This window comes from Podarcis muralis, chromosome 14 (genome assembly GCF_964188315.1).
Source record: "Podarcis muralis chromosome 14, rPodMur119.hap1.1, whole genome shotgun sequence".
In the NCBI taxonomy this organism is placed as follows: domain Eukaryota; kingdom Metazoa; phylum Chordata; class Lepidosauria; order Squamata; family Lacertidae; genus Podarcis; species Podarcis muralis.
Window position 1 is genome coordinate 45,295,057 of NC_135668.1, and position 19,682 is coordinate 45,314,738.

General features: G+C 42.5%; 1 protein-coding gene and 1 long non-coding RNA gene across 2 annotated transcripts; both read right to left on the bottom strand.

Moving 5' to 3' along the window:
• Positions 1-1,120: 1,120 nt before the first annotated feature.
• On the bottom strand, positions 1,121-19,381 carry KDELR2 (KDEL endoplasmic reticulum protein retention receptor 2). Its single transcript, XM_028705873.2, has 5 exons — positions 19,118-19,381; positions 13,246-13,346; positions 6,988-7,146; positions 4,257-4,509; positions 1,121-2,262 (listed from the first exon to the last, which is right to left on the bottom strand). Exons 1-5 carry the CDS (start codon positions 19,206-19,208, stop codon positions 2,228-2,230), a joined length of 639 nt encoding a protein of 212 aa, XP_028561706.1. The 5' UTR covers positions 19,209-19,381; the 3' UTR covers positions 1,121-2,227.
• On the bottom strand, positions 11,259-13,235 carry LOC144325440 (uncharacterized). The gene is made up of 2 exons (XR_013390591.1): positions 12,339-13,235; positions 11,259-12,112 (listed from the first exon to the last, which is right to left on the bottom strand). It is a non-coding gene; the product is annotated as an uncharacterized LOC144325440 (long non-coding RNA).
• Positions 19,382-19,682: the final 301 nt, after the last annotated feature.

Below are 19,682 nucleotides of genomic sequence, written 5' to 3' on the forward strand. Positions count from 1 at the left end.
CTCCCCTCCCCCCATATTTCAGTCACTAACTTGGTTATGTCCAAATAGCCTCAAAATTCAGCCCTCTAACAAGTGTTTTGCTATTGGCATGCTTGACACCTGTTTAACCATGTCCTGTAAATGCAGAAAGGAGTGTACTTAAATACAAATAAGTTTTGTTCAGCAGCCAGCCCTCAAGGCAGAGTGTGCTTGTGAAAATACAGTACATAACGGAACCCACAACATATACGCATACAATCTGTCACTTTCAATAAAGCAGGCTTTTGAGACACTTTGTGCTGTCATAAGTTACTCAGTGTATCTGCAAGGCTGCAATTTCATTTTGCTGCTGCTTCACTCTATCCAGCACTCCAGTCTTTTGACAGAAGTTTCTACCCAAACCATACATTTAATAAATGCAACACAACAGTGTAGTGAGAAAATATATTTGTAACAGAAACTAGACATATACATGAGTAGGGTTTGAGTCTTGGGGACTGCATTTTTCCAGATTAGTTTCCAGGTATGATTGAAGCTTTCACGTTTCTGGATGATCGTCTTTGCAACATTTGCCCCCATTCTTTAACCACTTCCAATAATTGCCTTCCTCATTTTGGAGAAGTATTGGGGAAAGAATTAATGAGCAAAGTTGGGGAGGGAAGAGAGAAATAAGTCTCAACAGTTTGTTCAGACTTTTCCAGCATCTGAGTAGGAAACCCCATTTGGCTAACTATGCCCAAATCCAAATGTCTCATTTATTAGGGAATTCTGTGCTTTAAAAACTGGTGATTACAGGTAATCATGTACGTATTTAAATAGGCTGGTAATTAACAATGTAGATGAAATGGCTTGTATGATATATTTCTCAGGAATTATTTTTTCAGTCTTCAAAGTGCCAGTTAAATATGTTATGTTCACACCTTTGTTACACTAATTACTCTTTTGTGGCTTTTACTAATGCAGTGAAATACTCATAACTGTCAAGATGTGAGGGAATTTGTGTCTTTAGAAGCCATGCCTAATCTGCAGATAAAGCTCTTTTGTTTTTATAAGTCAGCACAATCAAATTATTTTTACATTGCTACAACCAATCTTAAAGAAAAGTTGTAGAGACTTAGTTCCAGAACACCACCACAATGTATACCACTTCATAAAATGTTTATTTAGGATGGTAACACAGGATAAGTCATGCAACAGCTCAGTAAAAAAGGGAATCATGTAAAGTTGATGAAGTATAGTACTTGGTGCTGCTGATTCAGGAATAAGTTTATAAAAAATCACACTCATTGTCCAAAACTGGTACATCTAGAACTGCTTGAAAGCTGAACATGGACATTACTTGTAAAAGTGTTTGTATTAAAAAAAGTTGTAGACAGTTAAAAATTGCCACCTAAAGATTACTTCAATTGGACAACTATCACAGATTCATCCTTACAGCTGCAACACTAAGGCTGCTGTGAATGAAAGTAGAACTTTATGCACTCAAAAAATGAGGAACCATTTTATCCTGAATGAAAAAATGAAATAAAAATTGTCTGCTGCTAAACCACAAAAGCAAAGAAATCTATATTAAAAAACCTGCATTGGCACCAAATACTCTCAAGCTGATGTATTCAGAAGGTTAAGAGAGGTATCAGACAATATGCACTGGCAGACACTATAGGAGAAAGATTCTTACTTTAAAATGGAGTAATTATAACTAAGGACATTCATGAAATGGTGACATCCTACCGTGAGAATTTTGTCATTTGTAGTTTGATTTCAGTTGACACACTATGTTCAACTTTTTAGGGGGTAAATAAATACAGTGGGATGAAATTTGAAATCAAGAGAGAAGAACGGTTACCATCCATCAGTCAGCACACACCTGTGTGCACCGAAACAAGTCAGTAATTCAAAAAGAATCATTTGAAAATAAGAAGTGTTTGCACTTATTTCTGGTCATAAACAACCCCACAAAACCTCACTTTTGGAACTATTCCAATTGAAACTACACACTGAATTAAATTCACACAGTATTAAGTTTCTTTATGTAAAAAATCTTTATACATAGTAATAAAAAAAGATAAAGGCAAGATGCATCAAACAGAAGTCAGCTGGTTGTTCTCTGGTCCTATACAGCCCACCAATGATTCTTGCAAGAGACGTGGGAGACTGTCTGTTTCAAGCATCTTCACCTTTCGCTTGTGGTAAGGATTGTTCTGTCTAAGCATCCAGGATGGCAGATGCTGGCGATTAGTTTTGGCACTTACGCTGGCAAACTGAGCTTCTTTCCCTTGAGTACTAAAAAAAAGACAAAACAAGGCATTGTTAAATGCATGCATCCAATTATCAACCACCAAAAAACTAATGTTATTCTGTCATGCATCACCAAGATACACTGGTTTGCACCCAAGTAAGTCATATTCAGAGAAGCCCCACTGAAGTAAAGAGGTCTATTCAAAGTATGATGCACTTGGATACAAATTCAGAGGGTTTTATGGAATAATATGAACAAAGCATATACAGTGGTACCTCGGTTTATGAACTTAATCCGTTCCAGAAGTCCGTTCTTAAACCAAAACCATTCTTAAACCAAGACGCGCTTTCCCTAACAAGGCCTCCCGCCGCCGGTGCCCTTCCACCGTTCGGATTCCGTTCTCAGACCAAGGTAAAGTTGTCAAACGAAGACACTCTTTCCAGTTTTGCAGAGTTTGTAAACCAAATTGTTCTTAAACCGGACTGTTCTTAAACCGAGGTACCACTGTACCATCTTCTTTGATGTATTCCACCTTGCATTTTTATGCAGTTTATAAATATTTAACGAAATAAACAAAAAAGGAAGCTTGCTACCCCCAGGAGACAAAAAGGTAAAGGGGGAGATATGGTGAGAAACAGTGACTTTTAATATTAGTAGAATTTGTGAAAATTAATCTCTAGCCTTTTATTATTTTATAGGCATTTGTAGCCTGCATTTCACCATGCAATCCCAAAGCTGGTTATATACAGCTCAATACAATTAAACCATGTCACAATGTGCAACCCAAAGACCTATGCAAAAAGGTGACAAGGCGAAACAGACCTCGGAGGGCATGTCTGGGGCCACCACTGAAAAGGCTTTCTCATGCACTGCTGCCTAACAAACTACATATGGCAGCAGATCCACAAAGAGGACCTTCCCTGCAAATCTCAACACTGCGGCAGGCCTATATGGGAAGAGGTGTACCTCTGATATTTTATAATGTTTAAACTCTGATATTCAATACAGTACAGTAGAACCCCGTGTTATGTACTGTCCTCCTTGCAAATGCTTTGGGTTACGAGCTCCGCTAACCCAGAAGTAGATGCTCACAGTTGCAAACTTTGCCCTGGTATGCAAGCGGAAGTCGCGTAGCAGTGGGAGGCGCCATTAGTGAAAGCACGCCTCATATTACAAGCGGTTTCAGCTTAAGAATGGACCTCTGGAATGAATTAAGTTCGTAACTGGAGGTACCACTGTAGAAGAATTCCAAAGCAAACTTAAAATACATTTGCTTTGCTTATATTGGGCTGGTAATGCAGACTGCTGAGCCAGGGGCAAGATAAGGAAGAGGTGACAATACTGGATGAACTGCGCCACATTCATACAGGACTGAGCTTTGAAGGCCCACTGGGTTCACTTACTCTCCCCTTGTGTGTAACAATTCCACCCTTTCTGGTTTGCAGCAAAGCTCAGCTTGCCACTCAGCCACTGTGTTTGCACGTCACTTGTGCCTAACTATGGCTTTTGCTTGCCCTGCAAACCAGGACCAAAACCCACATTTCAATCCATTCTCATGTTGTTTCGCAGATAATGCTTTGTTATAAATATACTCAGATCTTGGCTGCATTTGACTCTAGTGTTACGCAACAGTGGGAAACCCCAGAGCACACCCACAACCTCCAAAGTACTGAAGAGCTGTGCTTATTTGGAAGAGTGACAGAGCTACAATATTATACACAGCATTAATATACAGTGGTATCTCGGGTTAAGTACTTAATTCGTTCCGGAGGTCCGTTCTTAACCTGAAACTGTTCTTAACCTGAAGCACCACTTTAGCTAATGGGGCCTCCCGCTGGAGCACAATTTCTGTTCTCATCCTGAAGCAAAGTTCTTAACCCAAGGTACTATTTCTGGGTTAGCGGAGTCTGTAACCTGAAGCGTATGCAATCTGAAGCATATGTAACCTGAGGTACCACTGTACTGCAGAAAGCATGTGCAAGGGATCTATAATACATAAAATCTTTAGGCCTACAGAACAGGAAGGCCCACTCCTTACCTTTTGTAACATACAAATAGAAGAAGTCACAGTACAGAATAGTCTGGACCACACCAGCAACGACAGCTATAAGGTCAAAGAATCCCTCAAAGTAGTAGCGCCAAATCCAGTTGATAAGGTACAAGGCACGGTACAAGCCCAAGAAGAAAAGATAGTGTGTAGTGATGGTTTCTGCCTCCCCAGTTTTACTGATCATAAAAAGTTGGGGGAGAATAGCAACAGACTCCAAGTAGATTGAGAAGGTCCACAAGATCTGAAAGAGCAAGACAAAAATGTAAAAGTGATACCATCACTTGGCAGCTTCCGCGTCTAGTATGGGTCAATCCATATCAAGTGATCCCATTTTTTTACCACCCAATTGCCATCCAATTATCTTAATATTCTGTACACTTGTTGAATGATCAAAACTAAGTTTAAATCTAAAATTTTAATTTTTTATCTCATCCCATTTGTGAGTTATGAGGGGTTGAAATTTCAATAAATTGACAATTTTGCCCTACACAAAAACCTTAAAAGCTCAACCCAGAATTGAGATAAAAAGGTAAAGGTACCCCTGCCCGTACGGGCCAGTCTTGCCAGACTCTAGGGTTGTGCGCCCATCTCACTCAAGAGGCCGGGGGCCAGCGCTATCCACAGACACTTCCGGGTCACGTGGCCAGCGTGACATCGCTGCTCTGGCAAGCCAGAGCCGCACACGGAAACGCCGTTTACCTTCCCGCTTGTAAGCGGTCCCTATTTATCTACTTGCACTCGGAGGTGCTTTCGAACTGCTAGGTTGGCAGGCGCTGGGACCGAACGACGGGAGCGCACCCCGCCGCGGGGATTCGAACCGCCAACCTTTCGATTGGCAAGCCCTAGGCGCTGAGGCTTTTACCCACAGCGCCACCCGCGTCCCTAGAATTGAGATACCTCAAACCTAAAAACAATGGACTTACTTTAAATTTTAAAAATTTAAGAATTTTGAGAGAGATGATGGGAATAACTTTGGTAATAACGAGTTCTCACCTGCAAACCCCACACATGTAATTTTTAAACATATTTGGGAAAAGACTGAATCATATTGTCCTGGAGAGTAGCTTCTTAGCAAAATAATGGATATTCATAGGTAAACAAGAAGAATCTAAAACCTCTATAAACTGATGGCAGGTGCAGGAAAGTCTGGTATGTAATATGATAGCGCAGTGACTCATATACAGGGGGGAAATTAGTAGTGGCTTGAAATAGTAAAAACCAAAGCAATACCTCTATGGAATTTTGTCCATGTTTTAAGTGTACTATCCTGAAATAGTATGTAGGGATACTTTTATTAGAAGTATATTATTTCACCTTGCAGCTAAAATAAATGCTCAAAACATCCTACAATTTGATGGACATACTTAAAAGCAATCAACTATGAAATAATGCTTTGCAATTATCTTTATACTGTGTTTTTTTGTTTAGCAACAGTATGCCCATTTGGTGTGTTTGTTTTCTTCTTTTGAAAACAAATGAATAAAAAGAATATGGGGCTGAGGCTTTCCTCTACAGGAAAGCAGAATAAAAATGTAGTAGGATATAAGGTGGGCAGTACTGATATATGAAAGTTTTCCTGTGCAAATATAAGATGTATACATGTTGCCTGTATTTTCCATTTTCCCTACTTTTTAACACACCCTTTACATAATTGTAGTTCTCCTTAAATTATCCAGATGGCACCAAAGACTTCTCAACTTCTATTTAAGGAACTTAAATTACATGAAGTGAAGGTCATAAGAGCCAGACCAATTTTTCACTGTTTTTGTTTAGTGCACTGAACACGCCACAAATATTTGAGTAACTAATTACGTTTACATAGTTAGGATTATGGTCACTGCGTTGTTCCTCAGATATAAAGTAAGTCCACCAACACACAATGGTATGAACTGGGATTACTGGATGTACTTCTAACTCCAATCCCTGTATTGCTTTGGTTTAAGATGGCAGAAGTGATGGTGGAGCCACCTTCTCCTGCACTCGGGCTTAACACCCATTTGTGCCTGAAGATCAAACTGGGGTTGAATTTTAGCATGTACCTATACATCTGCTCTCCACTACGGTTGGCTGAAATCAATCAGGCTTTCCTGAGTTGGAAGGAACCATGACGGTCATTCTAGTCCACCCCCTGCAATGAAAGAGTCTTTTTGCCCAACATGGGACTCGAACCTTCAGTTCTGAAATTAAGAGTTTTGAGCTCCACCGACTGAACTACCCCAGATTCTTCATGTACCTGCCCACTGAGCTGTCTGCGGCGTACTAAACCTAATTCTACTAGCACAGAGGCACCAATGAGCTTTCACGTGAATAATTTTGGAGCCCATGGACTCATTAAACAAAAATCCTTGCCTAAATACAGAAAAGCAATTTGCACCGAATCACACACAGATTTTGCTAATGACATTTTACAAGCAATGTTTTACAAGAAGTTGATTTCAAAATTCCTAAAGAATTTTGTTTTTAACCCTGGTTGGGATTTTTCAGCACTACATGGGAGCAGCCCACCAAAGCAAAATCTAAGCCAGCCAAACAACTAGCGCCAGCTCTTTTAAGCCACTGGACCATGCACAAATACTATATCAAACAAACTGTGCAGCTTTGAGTGAAACATCAAGCTTACGATGCAGCATAAAGAACAAAGTGTTCTGCTTTATTTCACAGTTACCCAAGTTCTCTTTACATTGTTTCAGAAGCCAATGCTTTATTCATATAAACTAACCTCCAGGGGAGAGAAGTCATGATTGACAAGAAAAGACAGCCCACCAACTGGAACCACAAGGAACTCCACTCTGAATGTATCATGGTTTCCATCATAGGTAGCCTTAAATTTCATGTAGATCAGGTAGACTGTGGCATACGAGCAGGCAACGTAGATAAGCTGAAAGGAAAAGACCCAGATGAGTTATCAGGCTTTTAGTCTGTTTCCTCCATAAAAAGCATTTTATACATACAACAAGGAACAATGTTGACCATTGAAGCATGGTCCCCCTTCCTGCTCCCATTTGCTCAGTTACATTCATCAACATATTGCACCGTCTACAACAGGAAAGCTATTATTCATTTTCTGGGGACCGGCTCTTTTTTAACATAGAAAATGGTTACCTGGAACATAAGGAAGTACAGTTCCCACCCCCTCCCATACCTACCAACTGATTGATTTGGGTTCCTTCAGAAGTTTAAGGAAAGTGGGATCTTAATGGCTTGAAAGCAACATAAATCTTGTCAATTCTAATGCTGCAGCTTCAACTATAGATGCTTAAGTTGTAAAATCTCATTGATTCTGTCCCCCTACTTACTGCAGCTGGAGCATTTGTGTGAGAAAAGGTGCAACTACAGTAAACCTGCAACATGTGCTCGCTTTACTGCAGTGGCTTTTCCCATACAATCTTTCTGCAATTTTCTATAGGTTCCAAAATCGGTCATTGATAAAGAAACAATAATAATACAGGGCATTCCAAACTGTGTGTCGTGATATGTTGGTGTGTTGGCTGCAGTATGTAGGTATGTTGTGCGAACGATCCCTGTGTTCCTCCTGGGGCTGGAAAGGGGTTCGTTTACTAACTAAAACTGAATTACTATGTCATGAAATGATGCACGTCTAAAAAGTGTGTCACCAACATGGAAAGTTAAAACGTTATGGCCATTGCCTGAGGAAATCAATCATTTATTAAATCTGCATATGACTAAAAGTGACAGTTCTGAAGCAAGAACCACTTCTTAGAAACATTTTACCCTAAAATAGTGATTGCCACGTGGAGTTTATAAATGCCTGTTACTTTAAAATTTAAAGCTGTGGTTTGTGGGCCACCAGTGATTCATTCAGATTGATCTGTGATATATCTGTGGAGTTGTTGTGGATGTATGGTGGCACATCTATTGTATTAAATATTCATATTGATTTTTATTGCAACTTTTATTTCTTATATCACATTTTATTGTATTGCAGTTTGTAACCTTTCTACTTACTGGGAGCAACAGGAAGCAGTGCCTATTCCAGGCATAGGCAAACTCGGCCCTCCAGATTTTTTGGGACTACAACTCCCATCATCCCTGACCACTGGTCCTGTTAGCTAAGGATCATGGGAGTTACAGTCCCAAAACATCTGGAGGGCCGAGTTTGCCTATGCCTGGATTCCATCTCCTGCTTCCTGCTCCTGAGCTGTTTTTGTGCTAGCTGGCCATTAGAAGAACTACCATTTAAGAATTGGTGCTTGAGTTTGCCCTTTTCCTCTTTACTCCCTGTCCCTTTCCCCTTGTTCTTTAGATTGTAAGCTGACAGGGCAGGAAATGCCTTGTTTTAATTGATTGTATGTCAAGCACTCCGAGAGTCTTTTCGGCTAAAGCCTGGGGTACAAATACTCTAAATAAATGGATTAAAAATAAATTTAAAACCATACAACATCTGCACAGCACATTACAATAGCTACAGCAGCCCCACCCCCAAAAAGCATTGTGGTCTGCCAAGTCAGACCCTTGGGATTTTCAAGTGGTCCATGGGAGGGGAAATTTTAGGAACCGTTGGTATAAAGCATGGGTAGGCAAACTAAGGCCCGGGGGCCAGATCCGGCCTAATCGCCTTCTAAATCTGGCCTGCGGACGGTCTGGGAATCAGTGTGTTTTTATATGAGTAGAATGTGTGCTTTTATTTAAAATGCATCTCTGAGTTATTTGTGGGGCATAGGAATTCGTTCATTCCCCCCCCCCAATAAATATAGTCCGGCCCCCCACAAGATCTGAGGAACAGTGGACCGGCCCCCTGCTGAAAAAGTTTGCTGAGCCCTGGTATAAAGTGTCCACTCTCAGGAGTTTCATTACACCACTGTAGTGAATATTTTAACTGATGCGCTGCTCTCTTTATGACTACTGAGGAGAAGAGCAACCAATCTGAAATAATGGCCTGGCAACCAGGGCCAGGTAGCAGCAGATGTCATGGTCTCTCAGGGACAGGCACCACTTCAGCTAGGCAGCCTGCAGCTCCTGGTTCTTCCAGGTGACATGGATAGATTAGATTGGAAGTGGGTTCAGATCACTATCTGAATTATACACATATTCTGCTTTAGTATATTTGAAGAGTACCGTATTTTTCGCCCTATAGGGCGCACCGGCCCATAGGGCGCACTTATTTTTTTTGGGGGGGGGAATAAAGAAAAAAAATTATTTCCCCCCCCCCCCGAGCCCCAAAGAGCAAAGAAGCCATGACAGCAAGCGGGATGGATTCCCGCCGGGCTCCGCAAGCTTGCGGATATCTTCCTGAAGCCTGGAGAGCCAGAGGGGTCGGTGTGCACAGACGCCTCTCGCTCTCCAGGCTTCAGCGAAAGCCTGCATTCGCCCCATAGGACGCACACACATTTCCCCTTCATTTTTGGAGGGGGGAAAGTGTGTCCTATAGGGCAAAAAATACGGTACTTCATTGGTAGTGGGTTTGTTAACACAAGAGGCATCCAACATAGTTAATGAGCCTACAGTTAAAGGGGCAGCTCCCAGCTTCTGTTTTCAGAGCTTCATCCAGACGAGGTTACCTTGAGGAAACTGGGCTTCATTACGTTCATGATAAAAATACTGTACACAGACTTAATTATCAAGTGGAGAAGGCCGAGGCTAAGAAAAATTAAATGACTTGCTGAAGGTCACACAAATTGTGTCAGATGTGGAATCCAGGTCACTGCCTAACTAACTAGGCCACAGCAACCCCAGGCGAAATGTTCAAGGTTCTCCGCTCACCATCTGTAAGCATATTCTCAGGGAACTAATACTTAGAATACTTCAACAAGCGGAACCTAGTTTCCATGCACTGCAGCACACAGAAAGGACAGCATGAGTCACCATCCCAGAGGTGGTATTCAAGTAGCCAATGAATCACAGAAAAATCCCTAGAAAGCAGTGGCCAGGATGCCAACAACAATAACATCTGGAAAGTGCAAAAGCCAGGGCTAGCCTGGAGAAAACTCACCAATAATAACTGGTTATGATTATTAAGATAAAAAAGAAACATGGTTTGGATAGAGTTACACTTGGGGGAAAAGACATAAATTCAAAGCAGTCCCACTGGCAGAGAAAATTAAGAGATGCTGGTTAATTTTACAGGTGAGGGGTCTGATCAGGCAATGGGGTTCTGTAGTCAATTTGACGTTTTGTGGGCCTGATGGGAGTGGGAGTCCACAACATTTAGAGGGCCACAAGATCCCACCCTTAGGCTAAACCAATTTCTTCATTGGATTTGCTAGCTGCCTTTCATTGAAATGATTGTAGGATGGCACACAATATCTTCATACAAAAACACAATGAATTAAAGCTACAAACAAGGAAGCAAACTGAACCTCCTGGGGTTGCCAAGGTTGTTCCTTGCCAATTCTCTTGTGCCTCCTTTTGGCATTTACACATACACTTGCATAAGCAAGCAAAGCACACACAGATATCTGGGTGTCACTCCCCCCGTCCCTGGGTCCACAGATGAGAAAAGGGCAGGCTATATAAAAGATGGCACTGCCAATTCCATAGCCTCCCAAGATTTCAAGCTGCATCCCCATCATAAGTAGGGTAGACATTGGATCTTCTTTACCTTCTCTTGACATTATGGTGGTTCTACTCTGCCAAAGAATCACAAGAGGATAATTATTTGGGGTTGGATCCAGACTTAGTCAGGCTTGGAGTAGACCCACAGCAATCAATGGAGCTTATGTTAGTCATGACAAGCTTGCCCCATTGATGGGTCTACTCTAAACAATTCTAAGTTTGGAGCCAACCTTTCATCAGTAAAATGGCAGGTTCATATTTTTGTCTTTACAGACTACACAACTGGCTAATAGCAATAGTTCTGAACGAACATTCGAAATAGTCTGGTTGTGACTAAGCACAGCTCCATAAACATTTCAGTATCATTTACTTCCAAGTAATTGAACTTGAAGGATTTGTGGATTCTTTGCACATTATGAATAGAAAAAAAGCTGGGCAAACAGTTTTCTGGTAGACCAAATTAAAACGAGAATCAGATAGAGGATCAGCCCTTATTCTAGGGCTCACAGGCATGAAGAAAGCTGTGTGAACAAGATGCAATTATGACCATTGTGTTTCCCTGACTAGACAGGGAATTTTTGACAGTTCTAAGGAAAACGAATTAAGTACAGATAAGCACTCCTCATTAGTAGCAACAAGCATTCAATGGCAGTTTGAGACAAGCTTCTAATCACTTTTTTATTCTCTCATGCTCTCATATGGGGTGATCCCAAAACCAAGGGACAAATCAGATCTACACATCTGTTTAACACCAGTGATTCTGCAGCACCAAGTGCTCCCATACCCCTCACTGGACCTGCTTTTTTATCTTTTTGTATTACACGTGTAACTCTTTACACCAAGTCATTTTACTCAGCTCACAATTCATATAAATATTTCATAACACAACCAGCATACATTGGGATCCAATAAAAATTCAGCTGCTTGAGAGAGCATATATATCAGCACAAGTAGGCCAAACTCATCCTCAAGCCCAACCAATACTCATCCCCTTCATGTATTTGTAGTCAGAATTGCAGAAGCAAACATTCACATTAATATCAAAATGGAAGTCCACCAGAAACCCAGCCTTGAAAGTGGGTTTGGCTCAAGGTTGGCTTTCTCCACCACGCTCTCCCAGCAAAGCGCCCAAGTCAGGATTGCTGCATGCCTGCTTGTGGAGCAGCTGGTGTATTGAACTTATGGAGGTAGACTAAAAGAGCTGTAAAAGGGTCATGTGCATCCAATTAAGGCAGGTCCGTTTGAGCACGTTGTCATTCATTCAAGGCATCCCTGCTACAACACAGATTTTACCATCTTAAGAATTTCAGTTTCCATTTTAAAAGTATAACCTGGGGGAGGGGGCATAAGGAGTGCTTCAAGGAGACACAAGGCAGAGTTCTACTGCTGTTCCAAACACTGTTCCCACTCCCCTCTAACTCGACTGTCATCCCCATCATCTTATGTCTTCTTTCATTTCTTGACAAGAAAGTGAAGAAACCTAAAGCCAGTTTTGCAAAGCAAATAGATACTAATTAGCAAGACACTCTGTCTGAGGACCCTATACATTTCATGAACCTTTTCTTTTTCTACACCAAAGGCACTGGGATGATCACATATATACACACCTAGTTGTTCTGCTCCAAAACTAAGAAACCCCTCAAGCAAGGAAGGTGAAGAGTCAGACAGGGGTGGCACATCCCATTTCACCGCTTAAGGCAAAATGTGAAATGCCACTCTGCCCTGCCGCTGCCACCTTGCAGCTTGCACTGCCTGCCTCACCACCTCCACGCCAATATTGGGTGAGATCTTGCACGCTCTGCAAGATCTCAAACCATTTTGATCTTGCCCAAAACCAGCACCAGTGCTGGTTGTGGTGGGGCAGGTGAGGCACCTGTAGGGGCACCGCCTTGGGGGCTCCCACTGCCTGAGGCAGCAGCCTCACCCCACCTAAGGACTGCATCAGCCCTAGAGTCGGGCATACTCCAGGGACACAAAATAGTCCCTGGCTTTGTTGCTGGTCAGATACGTCATAGGAATTTTAAAGAACATAGTCATAGCGATAATAAAACTGGGGGAACCTGATCAAGCTGTGGGAGGACAAACTAAGTTGTGGCCATCAGGCAATGCAGCAAACTGCCTCAAGAGCTGACTTCAACCCTTTCAGGCAAAACAGTTTATTCATGTGTAAAACAGAGAAAGCTGTCATCTAGGAGTGAAACTCGTATGACTCAAGACACTGCAGATGACTGGCAATACAAAGGTAATTTATTGTGGCATTTGCAAACCTGCTTCTTCCCTACGGCTGCAACACAGTGGTTGTTGTTTTTTTAATCAACAGACCCACGTTAACTTTAACATGAACAGGGAGAAGCACATTTGAATTTTCTTTCAGCCTTTACTCGAAATTACCATGGAGGTGAATTCATTAAGAGGTATGTGGGGAAAATTCAGTAGCCCCTCTTGCATATTGAATGTATCATACCTTCATAGAAGTGTTATAAAAAGAAATGAATGAAGTGAAGAGATCCAGGTAACGAGTGGTGAACACCAGTGCAAAGAGAAGCTGGCTTTTCCCAGATATACCTAAAGGAATAAAAAGAAGTCGTGTGAGAAAGGGTATTTAAAAACCCAAGCCGTGTGAATTATCTTAGTTCAAACACCAAGATTCACTGCACACCCACCGCTGCATTGCAACAGAACCTTATGGTAATCTGAGCTCCAGATGCAAAACCCAGAAGTTTCATATATTGCCATCTATTGCTAGCAATTTTCTGCTACTTACCTCTTTTGCTACTATTCAGCTTTTTATTCATAACCAACAATGTACCAGGCACCATACTGAACAGGTCAAATCATAAACCCTCTGCATAAGAGCAAAAGGAAGATTTATCAGAAAAGAAGCTAGGTTCACTGAATACTAGTCACTGGAGAGTTGGGTCTGTATCAGCCTCTATGTTCATAAGACTCAATTCCACTCCCAAACTAATGGAAGATGCCATATCATCACTTGGACCCCCACCTTTCACTCAAACCCTTCTGTTATTAAATAAGTATACAGTCAATTACCACCCCAGCCCAGTTCCTAGGGTCTTCCTTCTACCCAACTCCCATCATGGTCACAATGAGGCTATCTAACCCTGGCAGGATCCACTACCAGATCTGATCCCAAACTGTGAGAAATTCCCACTGAAACATCCTCCATGCCCTTTACCTGAAGAACCATCTGCATTGAGAGCCCTCAGGCAGGACACAGTGGGTTATAACACAACACTAGACATCAATCTAGAGCACATTTACATGCTTCCCATCTCCCACTGTTTACAACTGAAACTCTGAGGGGCAAGTCATTTTAAAAAACTCACTACAGTAAGTTCAGAGACCACATTTTTATAAAGATTGTCTCACTTCATGTAAAATAGGTGTTGATTACAATACATGCCTCATTACATTGTCATAATGTGGCATCACGTGCCTATTTATTAGCTCTGCTCCATTCAGCTCAATGTGAACAAAGCAAGCAACAGAGGTTGCATTTTTCAGCAACATAAAACAAAAGCATGGATGCACTCTATGACTCAGCCTATTTTGTCATGCTATTTTGTCAAGACAACTGTTTAGATACCACCTTTCTGCCAATGCATTCAAAAAACGGTATACAATCCAATATACTTGTTACAAATGGAAAAGGGAATGAAAACCAGGTATAGAGTGTCATGTAATTGTTGTAATGACCAGACTCAATGGCCACCAAGGGAGAAAGTTCTGAGGTGGAAGGAGTCACACAGCAACTGGTGCTGGCTGAGCTAACTGACCCTGCAGTCTCTTGTTTTTCCCTCTGATGAGAAAGGGTGCTGATGGAAGCATGAGAATTAGATGTCCAATACTAAGGAAGAAGTGTTCAACAACCAAAAACTTACCACAGGTCCCAAATTTTAAGTTACAGTGGTACCTCTGGTTGCAAACGGTATCTGTTCCAGAGGTCCAGCTGCATCCCGAGGAATTTGCAACCAGAGGACCACTTCTGCGCATGCGACGAAACCCAGAAAAATACTTCCGGGTTTGCCGCGTTCACATCCCGAGGATTACGTATCCAGAGAGATACGTAAGCGGAGGTACACTCTTAGAGCCCTCTTGTTGCTTATAAGTACTCTTAGTGCCAGATACATTCCTTTTATTTCAGTAGCCCCATGACAATTCATATTTGTATCATTTTAATTCATTACAATATCAGATGTATTTTATTCAAAAGGGAAGTAGATGGTAATAATATTCCCTGTTATAATTGTTTTTCTTAACCACTTTCCTGTGAAATGTCAGAATGTCATCTACTCTCCCTCTCTCATCTTGATGCAATTGTTTTCTGTCGATCAACATTGTTTATTCAAAAAGAAATTGTGTTAAAGAATAAGCAAATATCTTTGTTTTGAACATTAGCTTTTAAAGCCTTAAATTTGGAAGGCTGCGTATCTCTGCTGGTTGCCAGCATTCTCTAGAAGTAACACACTTAGACTCAATGTAACTATTTCACATTACACTAACAATGCTGGTGCTAAACAATTTTTTCTTGTCAGTCTTAGGAAGTGATAACAACTAAGCCCCTAGAAGAATAAGCTATTCTGGTTATGAATTTTTTTGCATTAATTGATTTGCAAAGGATCCCTACCCAAACATGACCTCACTACATATACTCTGCTGGCTTCCACCAACCTTCCCCCTTTGCAAGGACACCTTGAAGCAGGGGTAGTCAACATGGTGCCCTTCAGATGTTGCTGGATTTCCAACTCCCATCATTTCTGACCATTGTCTATGCTGCCTGAGGCTGATGGGAGCTGTGGTCCAAACAACTTCTGGATGACACCACACTGGTTATCCCTGCTCTGGGGCAAAATAGTAGTCAGAAAAGGTACAACCAATTGTCCCAATGATGCTTTGCTCAAAGGCACAAGATGCTGTCTCCCAACTACCCAGATCTCACTTGCTCCTCATGGGCTTGCTAGTGTTGAATACACTATGAATACATAGTGTTATAGGCATTCAAAATAAATATACAATAAGCTGTATGCAGGCTAGGATAGTACATGGAACAAAGTTTAACAATGAATGGGTCATACTCTAATAGCTATTTAATTTAATAGCTATTAACGTGCTATTAAAACAGGTGCCTTTGCATATATAACTGCTCAATCCTTATCAAAAAGTGAAGTTTCAGTTCATTGAGGTTTACTCCCAAGCACACATGTATACATGATTGCAGCCAGTTTACAATATTTATATAAGTTTATATAAGCTTACTAAGGACTAAGCCGCCCTGTAGTCAACTAGCCTTACTTTTACGTAAGCATGCCATAGCATCAAGCTGTAGGAATAATAAGACTGCTTGGTTACAAAACAGAAATACATATAAAGTTAATGAATTCTAACTCTAAACAGTTCTGCATAGGAGGGGACTCATGCTTTATTCAAACTCTGGCTACTTCTCTATACAATAACTCCAGTCTGCAGCTTTAAAAAGAGCTCTATTAAATTCCCAGGAATTAGTCAACTGTGAATGATGCATTTTGCCACCAGATAGCATTTCCTCTGCCTTACAAAGTTCACAGTTCAAAATCTACTTGGCTTGATCATAAAGACTACAAACAAAATTACCAACACAGAATCAGTCTAGAATAGTATTTAGACATAAGAACACAGTTCAAAGTCAAACCATCAATGCAGGATAAACAAGGACTGTGTGTCTAAGTGAAATGTACTGAATAGCTTCAGCAGCTTAAAAAACTTGTGACTGAGCTTGCTTTCCTTTCCTCCCTTCCTTTTCCCTCACCTGTCATGTTGTGTCTTTTTAGACTGTGAGCCTAAGGGCGTGCCATCTTAAAGCAACTTACAAAAATCTATTCCGAGACTAAAATCAGGGTGTAAATGCTGTAAACAAACAGGCACACAGAAGCATCAGAGTGAGTAAATTCTCATTTCTAGGTTAAAATAACAAAAATCTATCTTCAAAATAAGAGATTAAAACAGCCCTTTTGGGAACAAGTTTTGCAACATAACCAGGGATTTCTTCAGTTGAATAAGTTTCTATTGAGGAAATGACATGGGGGTGCAGCAAGAATACAACTGATCTCTCTCTTCCAGGCAGCTCTGTTCACCACACCTTCTGTTAGCTGCCACGTCAGACTAGGCCAGGAATCCCAATTGAGCGCCTATTCTCCCTAGCCTTGATTCAGTCATTTGCTTCCAATTTTCAAATGCAGCTGGCAATGCAAGTAAAAGAGCTTGCCAAGCTCTCAGATCAAGTCGGATCACAGGTTAACCCCTTCAGTTGCAAATAAATAAAGGGTCTAGCATGAAAGTCTATAAACAGAGGTTCCAGGATTCAGAAGAACAACCTTGGAACTTGCAAATTATGCATAAAAACCTGCTGTTTCTGCAAAGCACTCAGAGAAAGCACAATTTAGGCTATGTCATATTTCTTTGATTTCAGAACTACTGCAAAAAGACAATGCATCTTGATTAGGATGGTAAAACTCATTTTTTCCTGCAAGTCCAGAATCTGAAAGGGAAGTTCTAGCCTCAGGAAAGCGAACTACCATCCCCTTTGCTTTAAGTCCATTCATTCTATTTGTGCACAACTGCCTCAAAATAAATACAATGTCTGAATGGTAGGACGGAGAGAGAGAAAGTCATACTTCCTGCAGCTCCCTTCACACTGTACCATGATTTTGCTTGGGCTTGAATGCTGCACCAGGAATTTTCTTTCACCTACTACATCATTGTGTGCTAAGAAGGCACTTAATCTGTTCATTCATCTCATTTATATTACTGTGCTCTTCTTGAAGCAAGAAAGAGATGACAAAGTTATTTGCCCTGAATATTCATCATTATGGAGGAGTCAGCAAATCAGGTTGCCTAGATTTTGACTCATTGCAAGTCTCTACTGACTTAGCTTCAATTTCACTAGCACTATGAAATCTCTCTACCTACAACACTATTAAAAGAAAACAAAAACCCCAAACCATTTCTGCACTTAAGTTCACTCCAATGGGATCTTCATCAACAAATATATCCCAAACAGAATACATATAATGAACATAAAGCCCTGTTTTCAGGATACCCTTTCAAAGATATTCATAGAGTTGTCCTACCCTCCCCTTTTTGAAAGACAGTGACCGTAACCTCTATTCTTTAGACTTCACATCTTCCTGTGCAGTATAGGCTTACCAACTCTTTATTTGATGCAACTGCAGGAGTGGCCCCCAATCAATATATTTTATCACATTTTACATTCTTCCTCCAAGGAACTCAGGAGCAAAACACATGATCTCCCACATCCTTACCCTAGCAACAACCCTGTGAAGGCAGTTACGGTTCAGAGAGGTCTAAGGTCACCTGACAACCTCCACCAGGAATTTGAACCTGGGTGTACCTGGCCCTAGTTCAACACTCTAGCACTGAACTACACTGACCCCACTTTGCAGTACCCCACAAGTTTTCTCTAGCAGAACTCCACTTACTGCAATATCCCATAACCTTTAAAAGAAGTCACTTCTCAGATCTCCCCCTTTAGAGGTAGGAGGCATGGCAGGAATACCGTCCCCAAATCAGCATCACACACACCCCAAGCATTCTATGAGCTTCCACAATTACTCCAAACACAAGAGTAAGTGGGGGAACCCACCACTCGCCCCAAATGAGTACCCCCAAATTCCTAACCTGCTCCAGCCTCCCATAAGCTCCTCACTTACAAGAAATCTCCACCCCATCATCACCCACCCACCTCCACACCTCCAAAATTGCCCCTCATCTGACGTTCTTGCCCAAGTCGACAGACAGGAGACAGCATTTTTTTTGGGGGGGGGGTAGGGTTGGAAATCGCTCCACCTCAACATCCCATAATCAACCAAGCTTGCTCCGCCAACACACACAGAGGAGAATACGGGGGCACCACCCATAAAGTAGGCACTCCCTCCTCAGTCAGGGTCCACCACAACTGAAGGAGGCGAACTACCCCCATAAAACAAGAGGACATGGGGAGCACCCCATCCAAATCCCCCCCTCTACTGAAGACAAGAATAAAAAGGGGGTGGCAAGAGGGACGCACCCTCCCCACTCCCCACACCAAAGTCTCTGAAAGGAAACACCATAGGGAGGAGAGAATCACACACCCCCAAAAAAAAATCTGCACCCCAAATTTCCCCGCTCGTTTCGCAGTGTGACGAGGGAGCAGGACCACCAGTCCCCCCCACTCCCCCTCCCAGGCGAGGGGCCGAGGCGGGTCCTCCCCCCCCCAATGGCCGGTGGGTCGACGTCCCTCGCGCCGCCTCAGCCTCGCCAACCGCCCGCCGAGCCCGACGCACCGGCGCACGAGCGGGTCTTCCAGATCTTGAGGAGGAGGATGATGATGGCCGCCAGGTGGGAGAGGTCCCCGGTGAGGCGGAAGACGTTCATGGCGCCGGCGGCCGCGCTGGAGGAAGAGGAGGAGGAGGAGGTGAAGCGGGGAGAGGAGCCGGCGACCGGACCGAAGATGGCGAGAGCGCAGCGGACACCGAGCGACGTGGCCCGGGGACGTGGCCAGAGACAGCCAGCGCGGGCGCGGTGCACGCCGGGAGAAGTGGGGGGGGGTGAGGGAAGGAAAGCGGAGAAGGCGGGGGGAAGAGAGGAAGAGCCACGCCCCCTTCTTTCCCTCACAGTCGATGGGCGGGGCTTGTTAGGGATCCTTTCCTACGCACGCGCACATTCTCCCTCTACCCCTCCCGCATCCACGCGAAGGGCGCACGACGGGTTTTTTTCTTCTTCTTCTGCGCACGCGCGCACATCTCCCACGCCGCGACACAAAATTCGCCCTCTGCCGTTCCGTCCTTAGAAGGTGGAGCTGCGCTTGCGCTGTATGGAGGAGCAAGAATTCTGGAAGGCTTGTAGCCG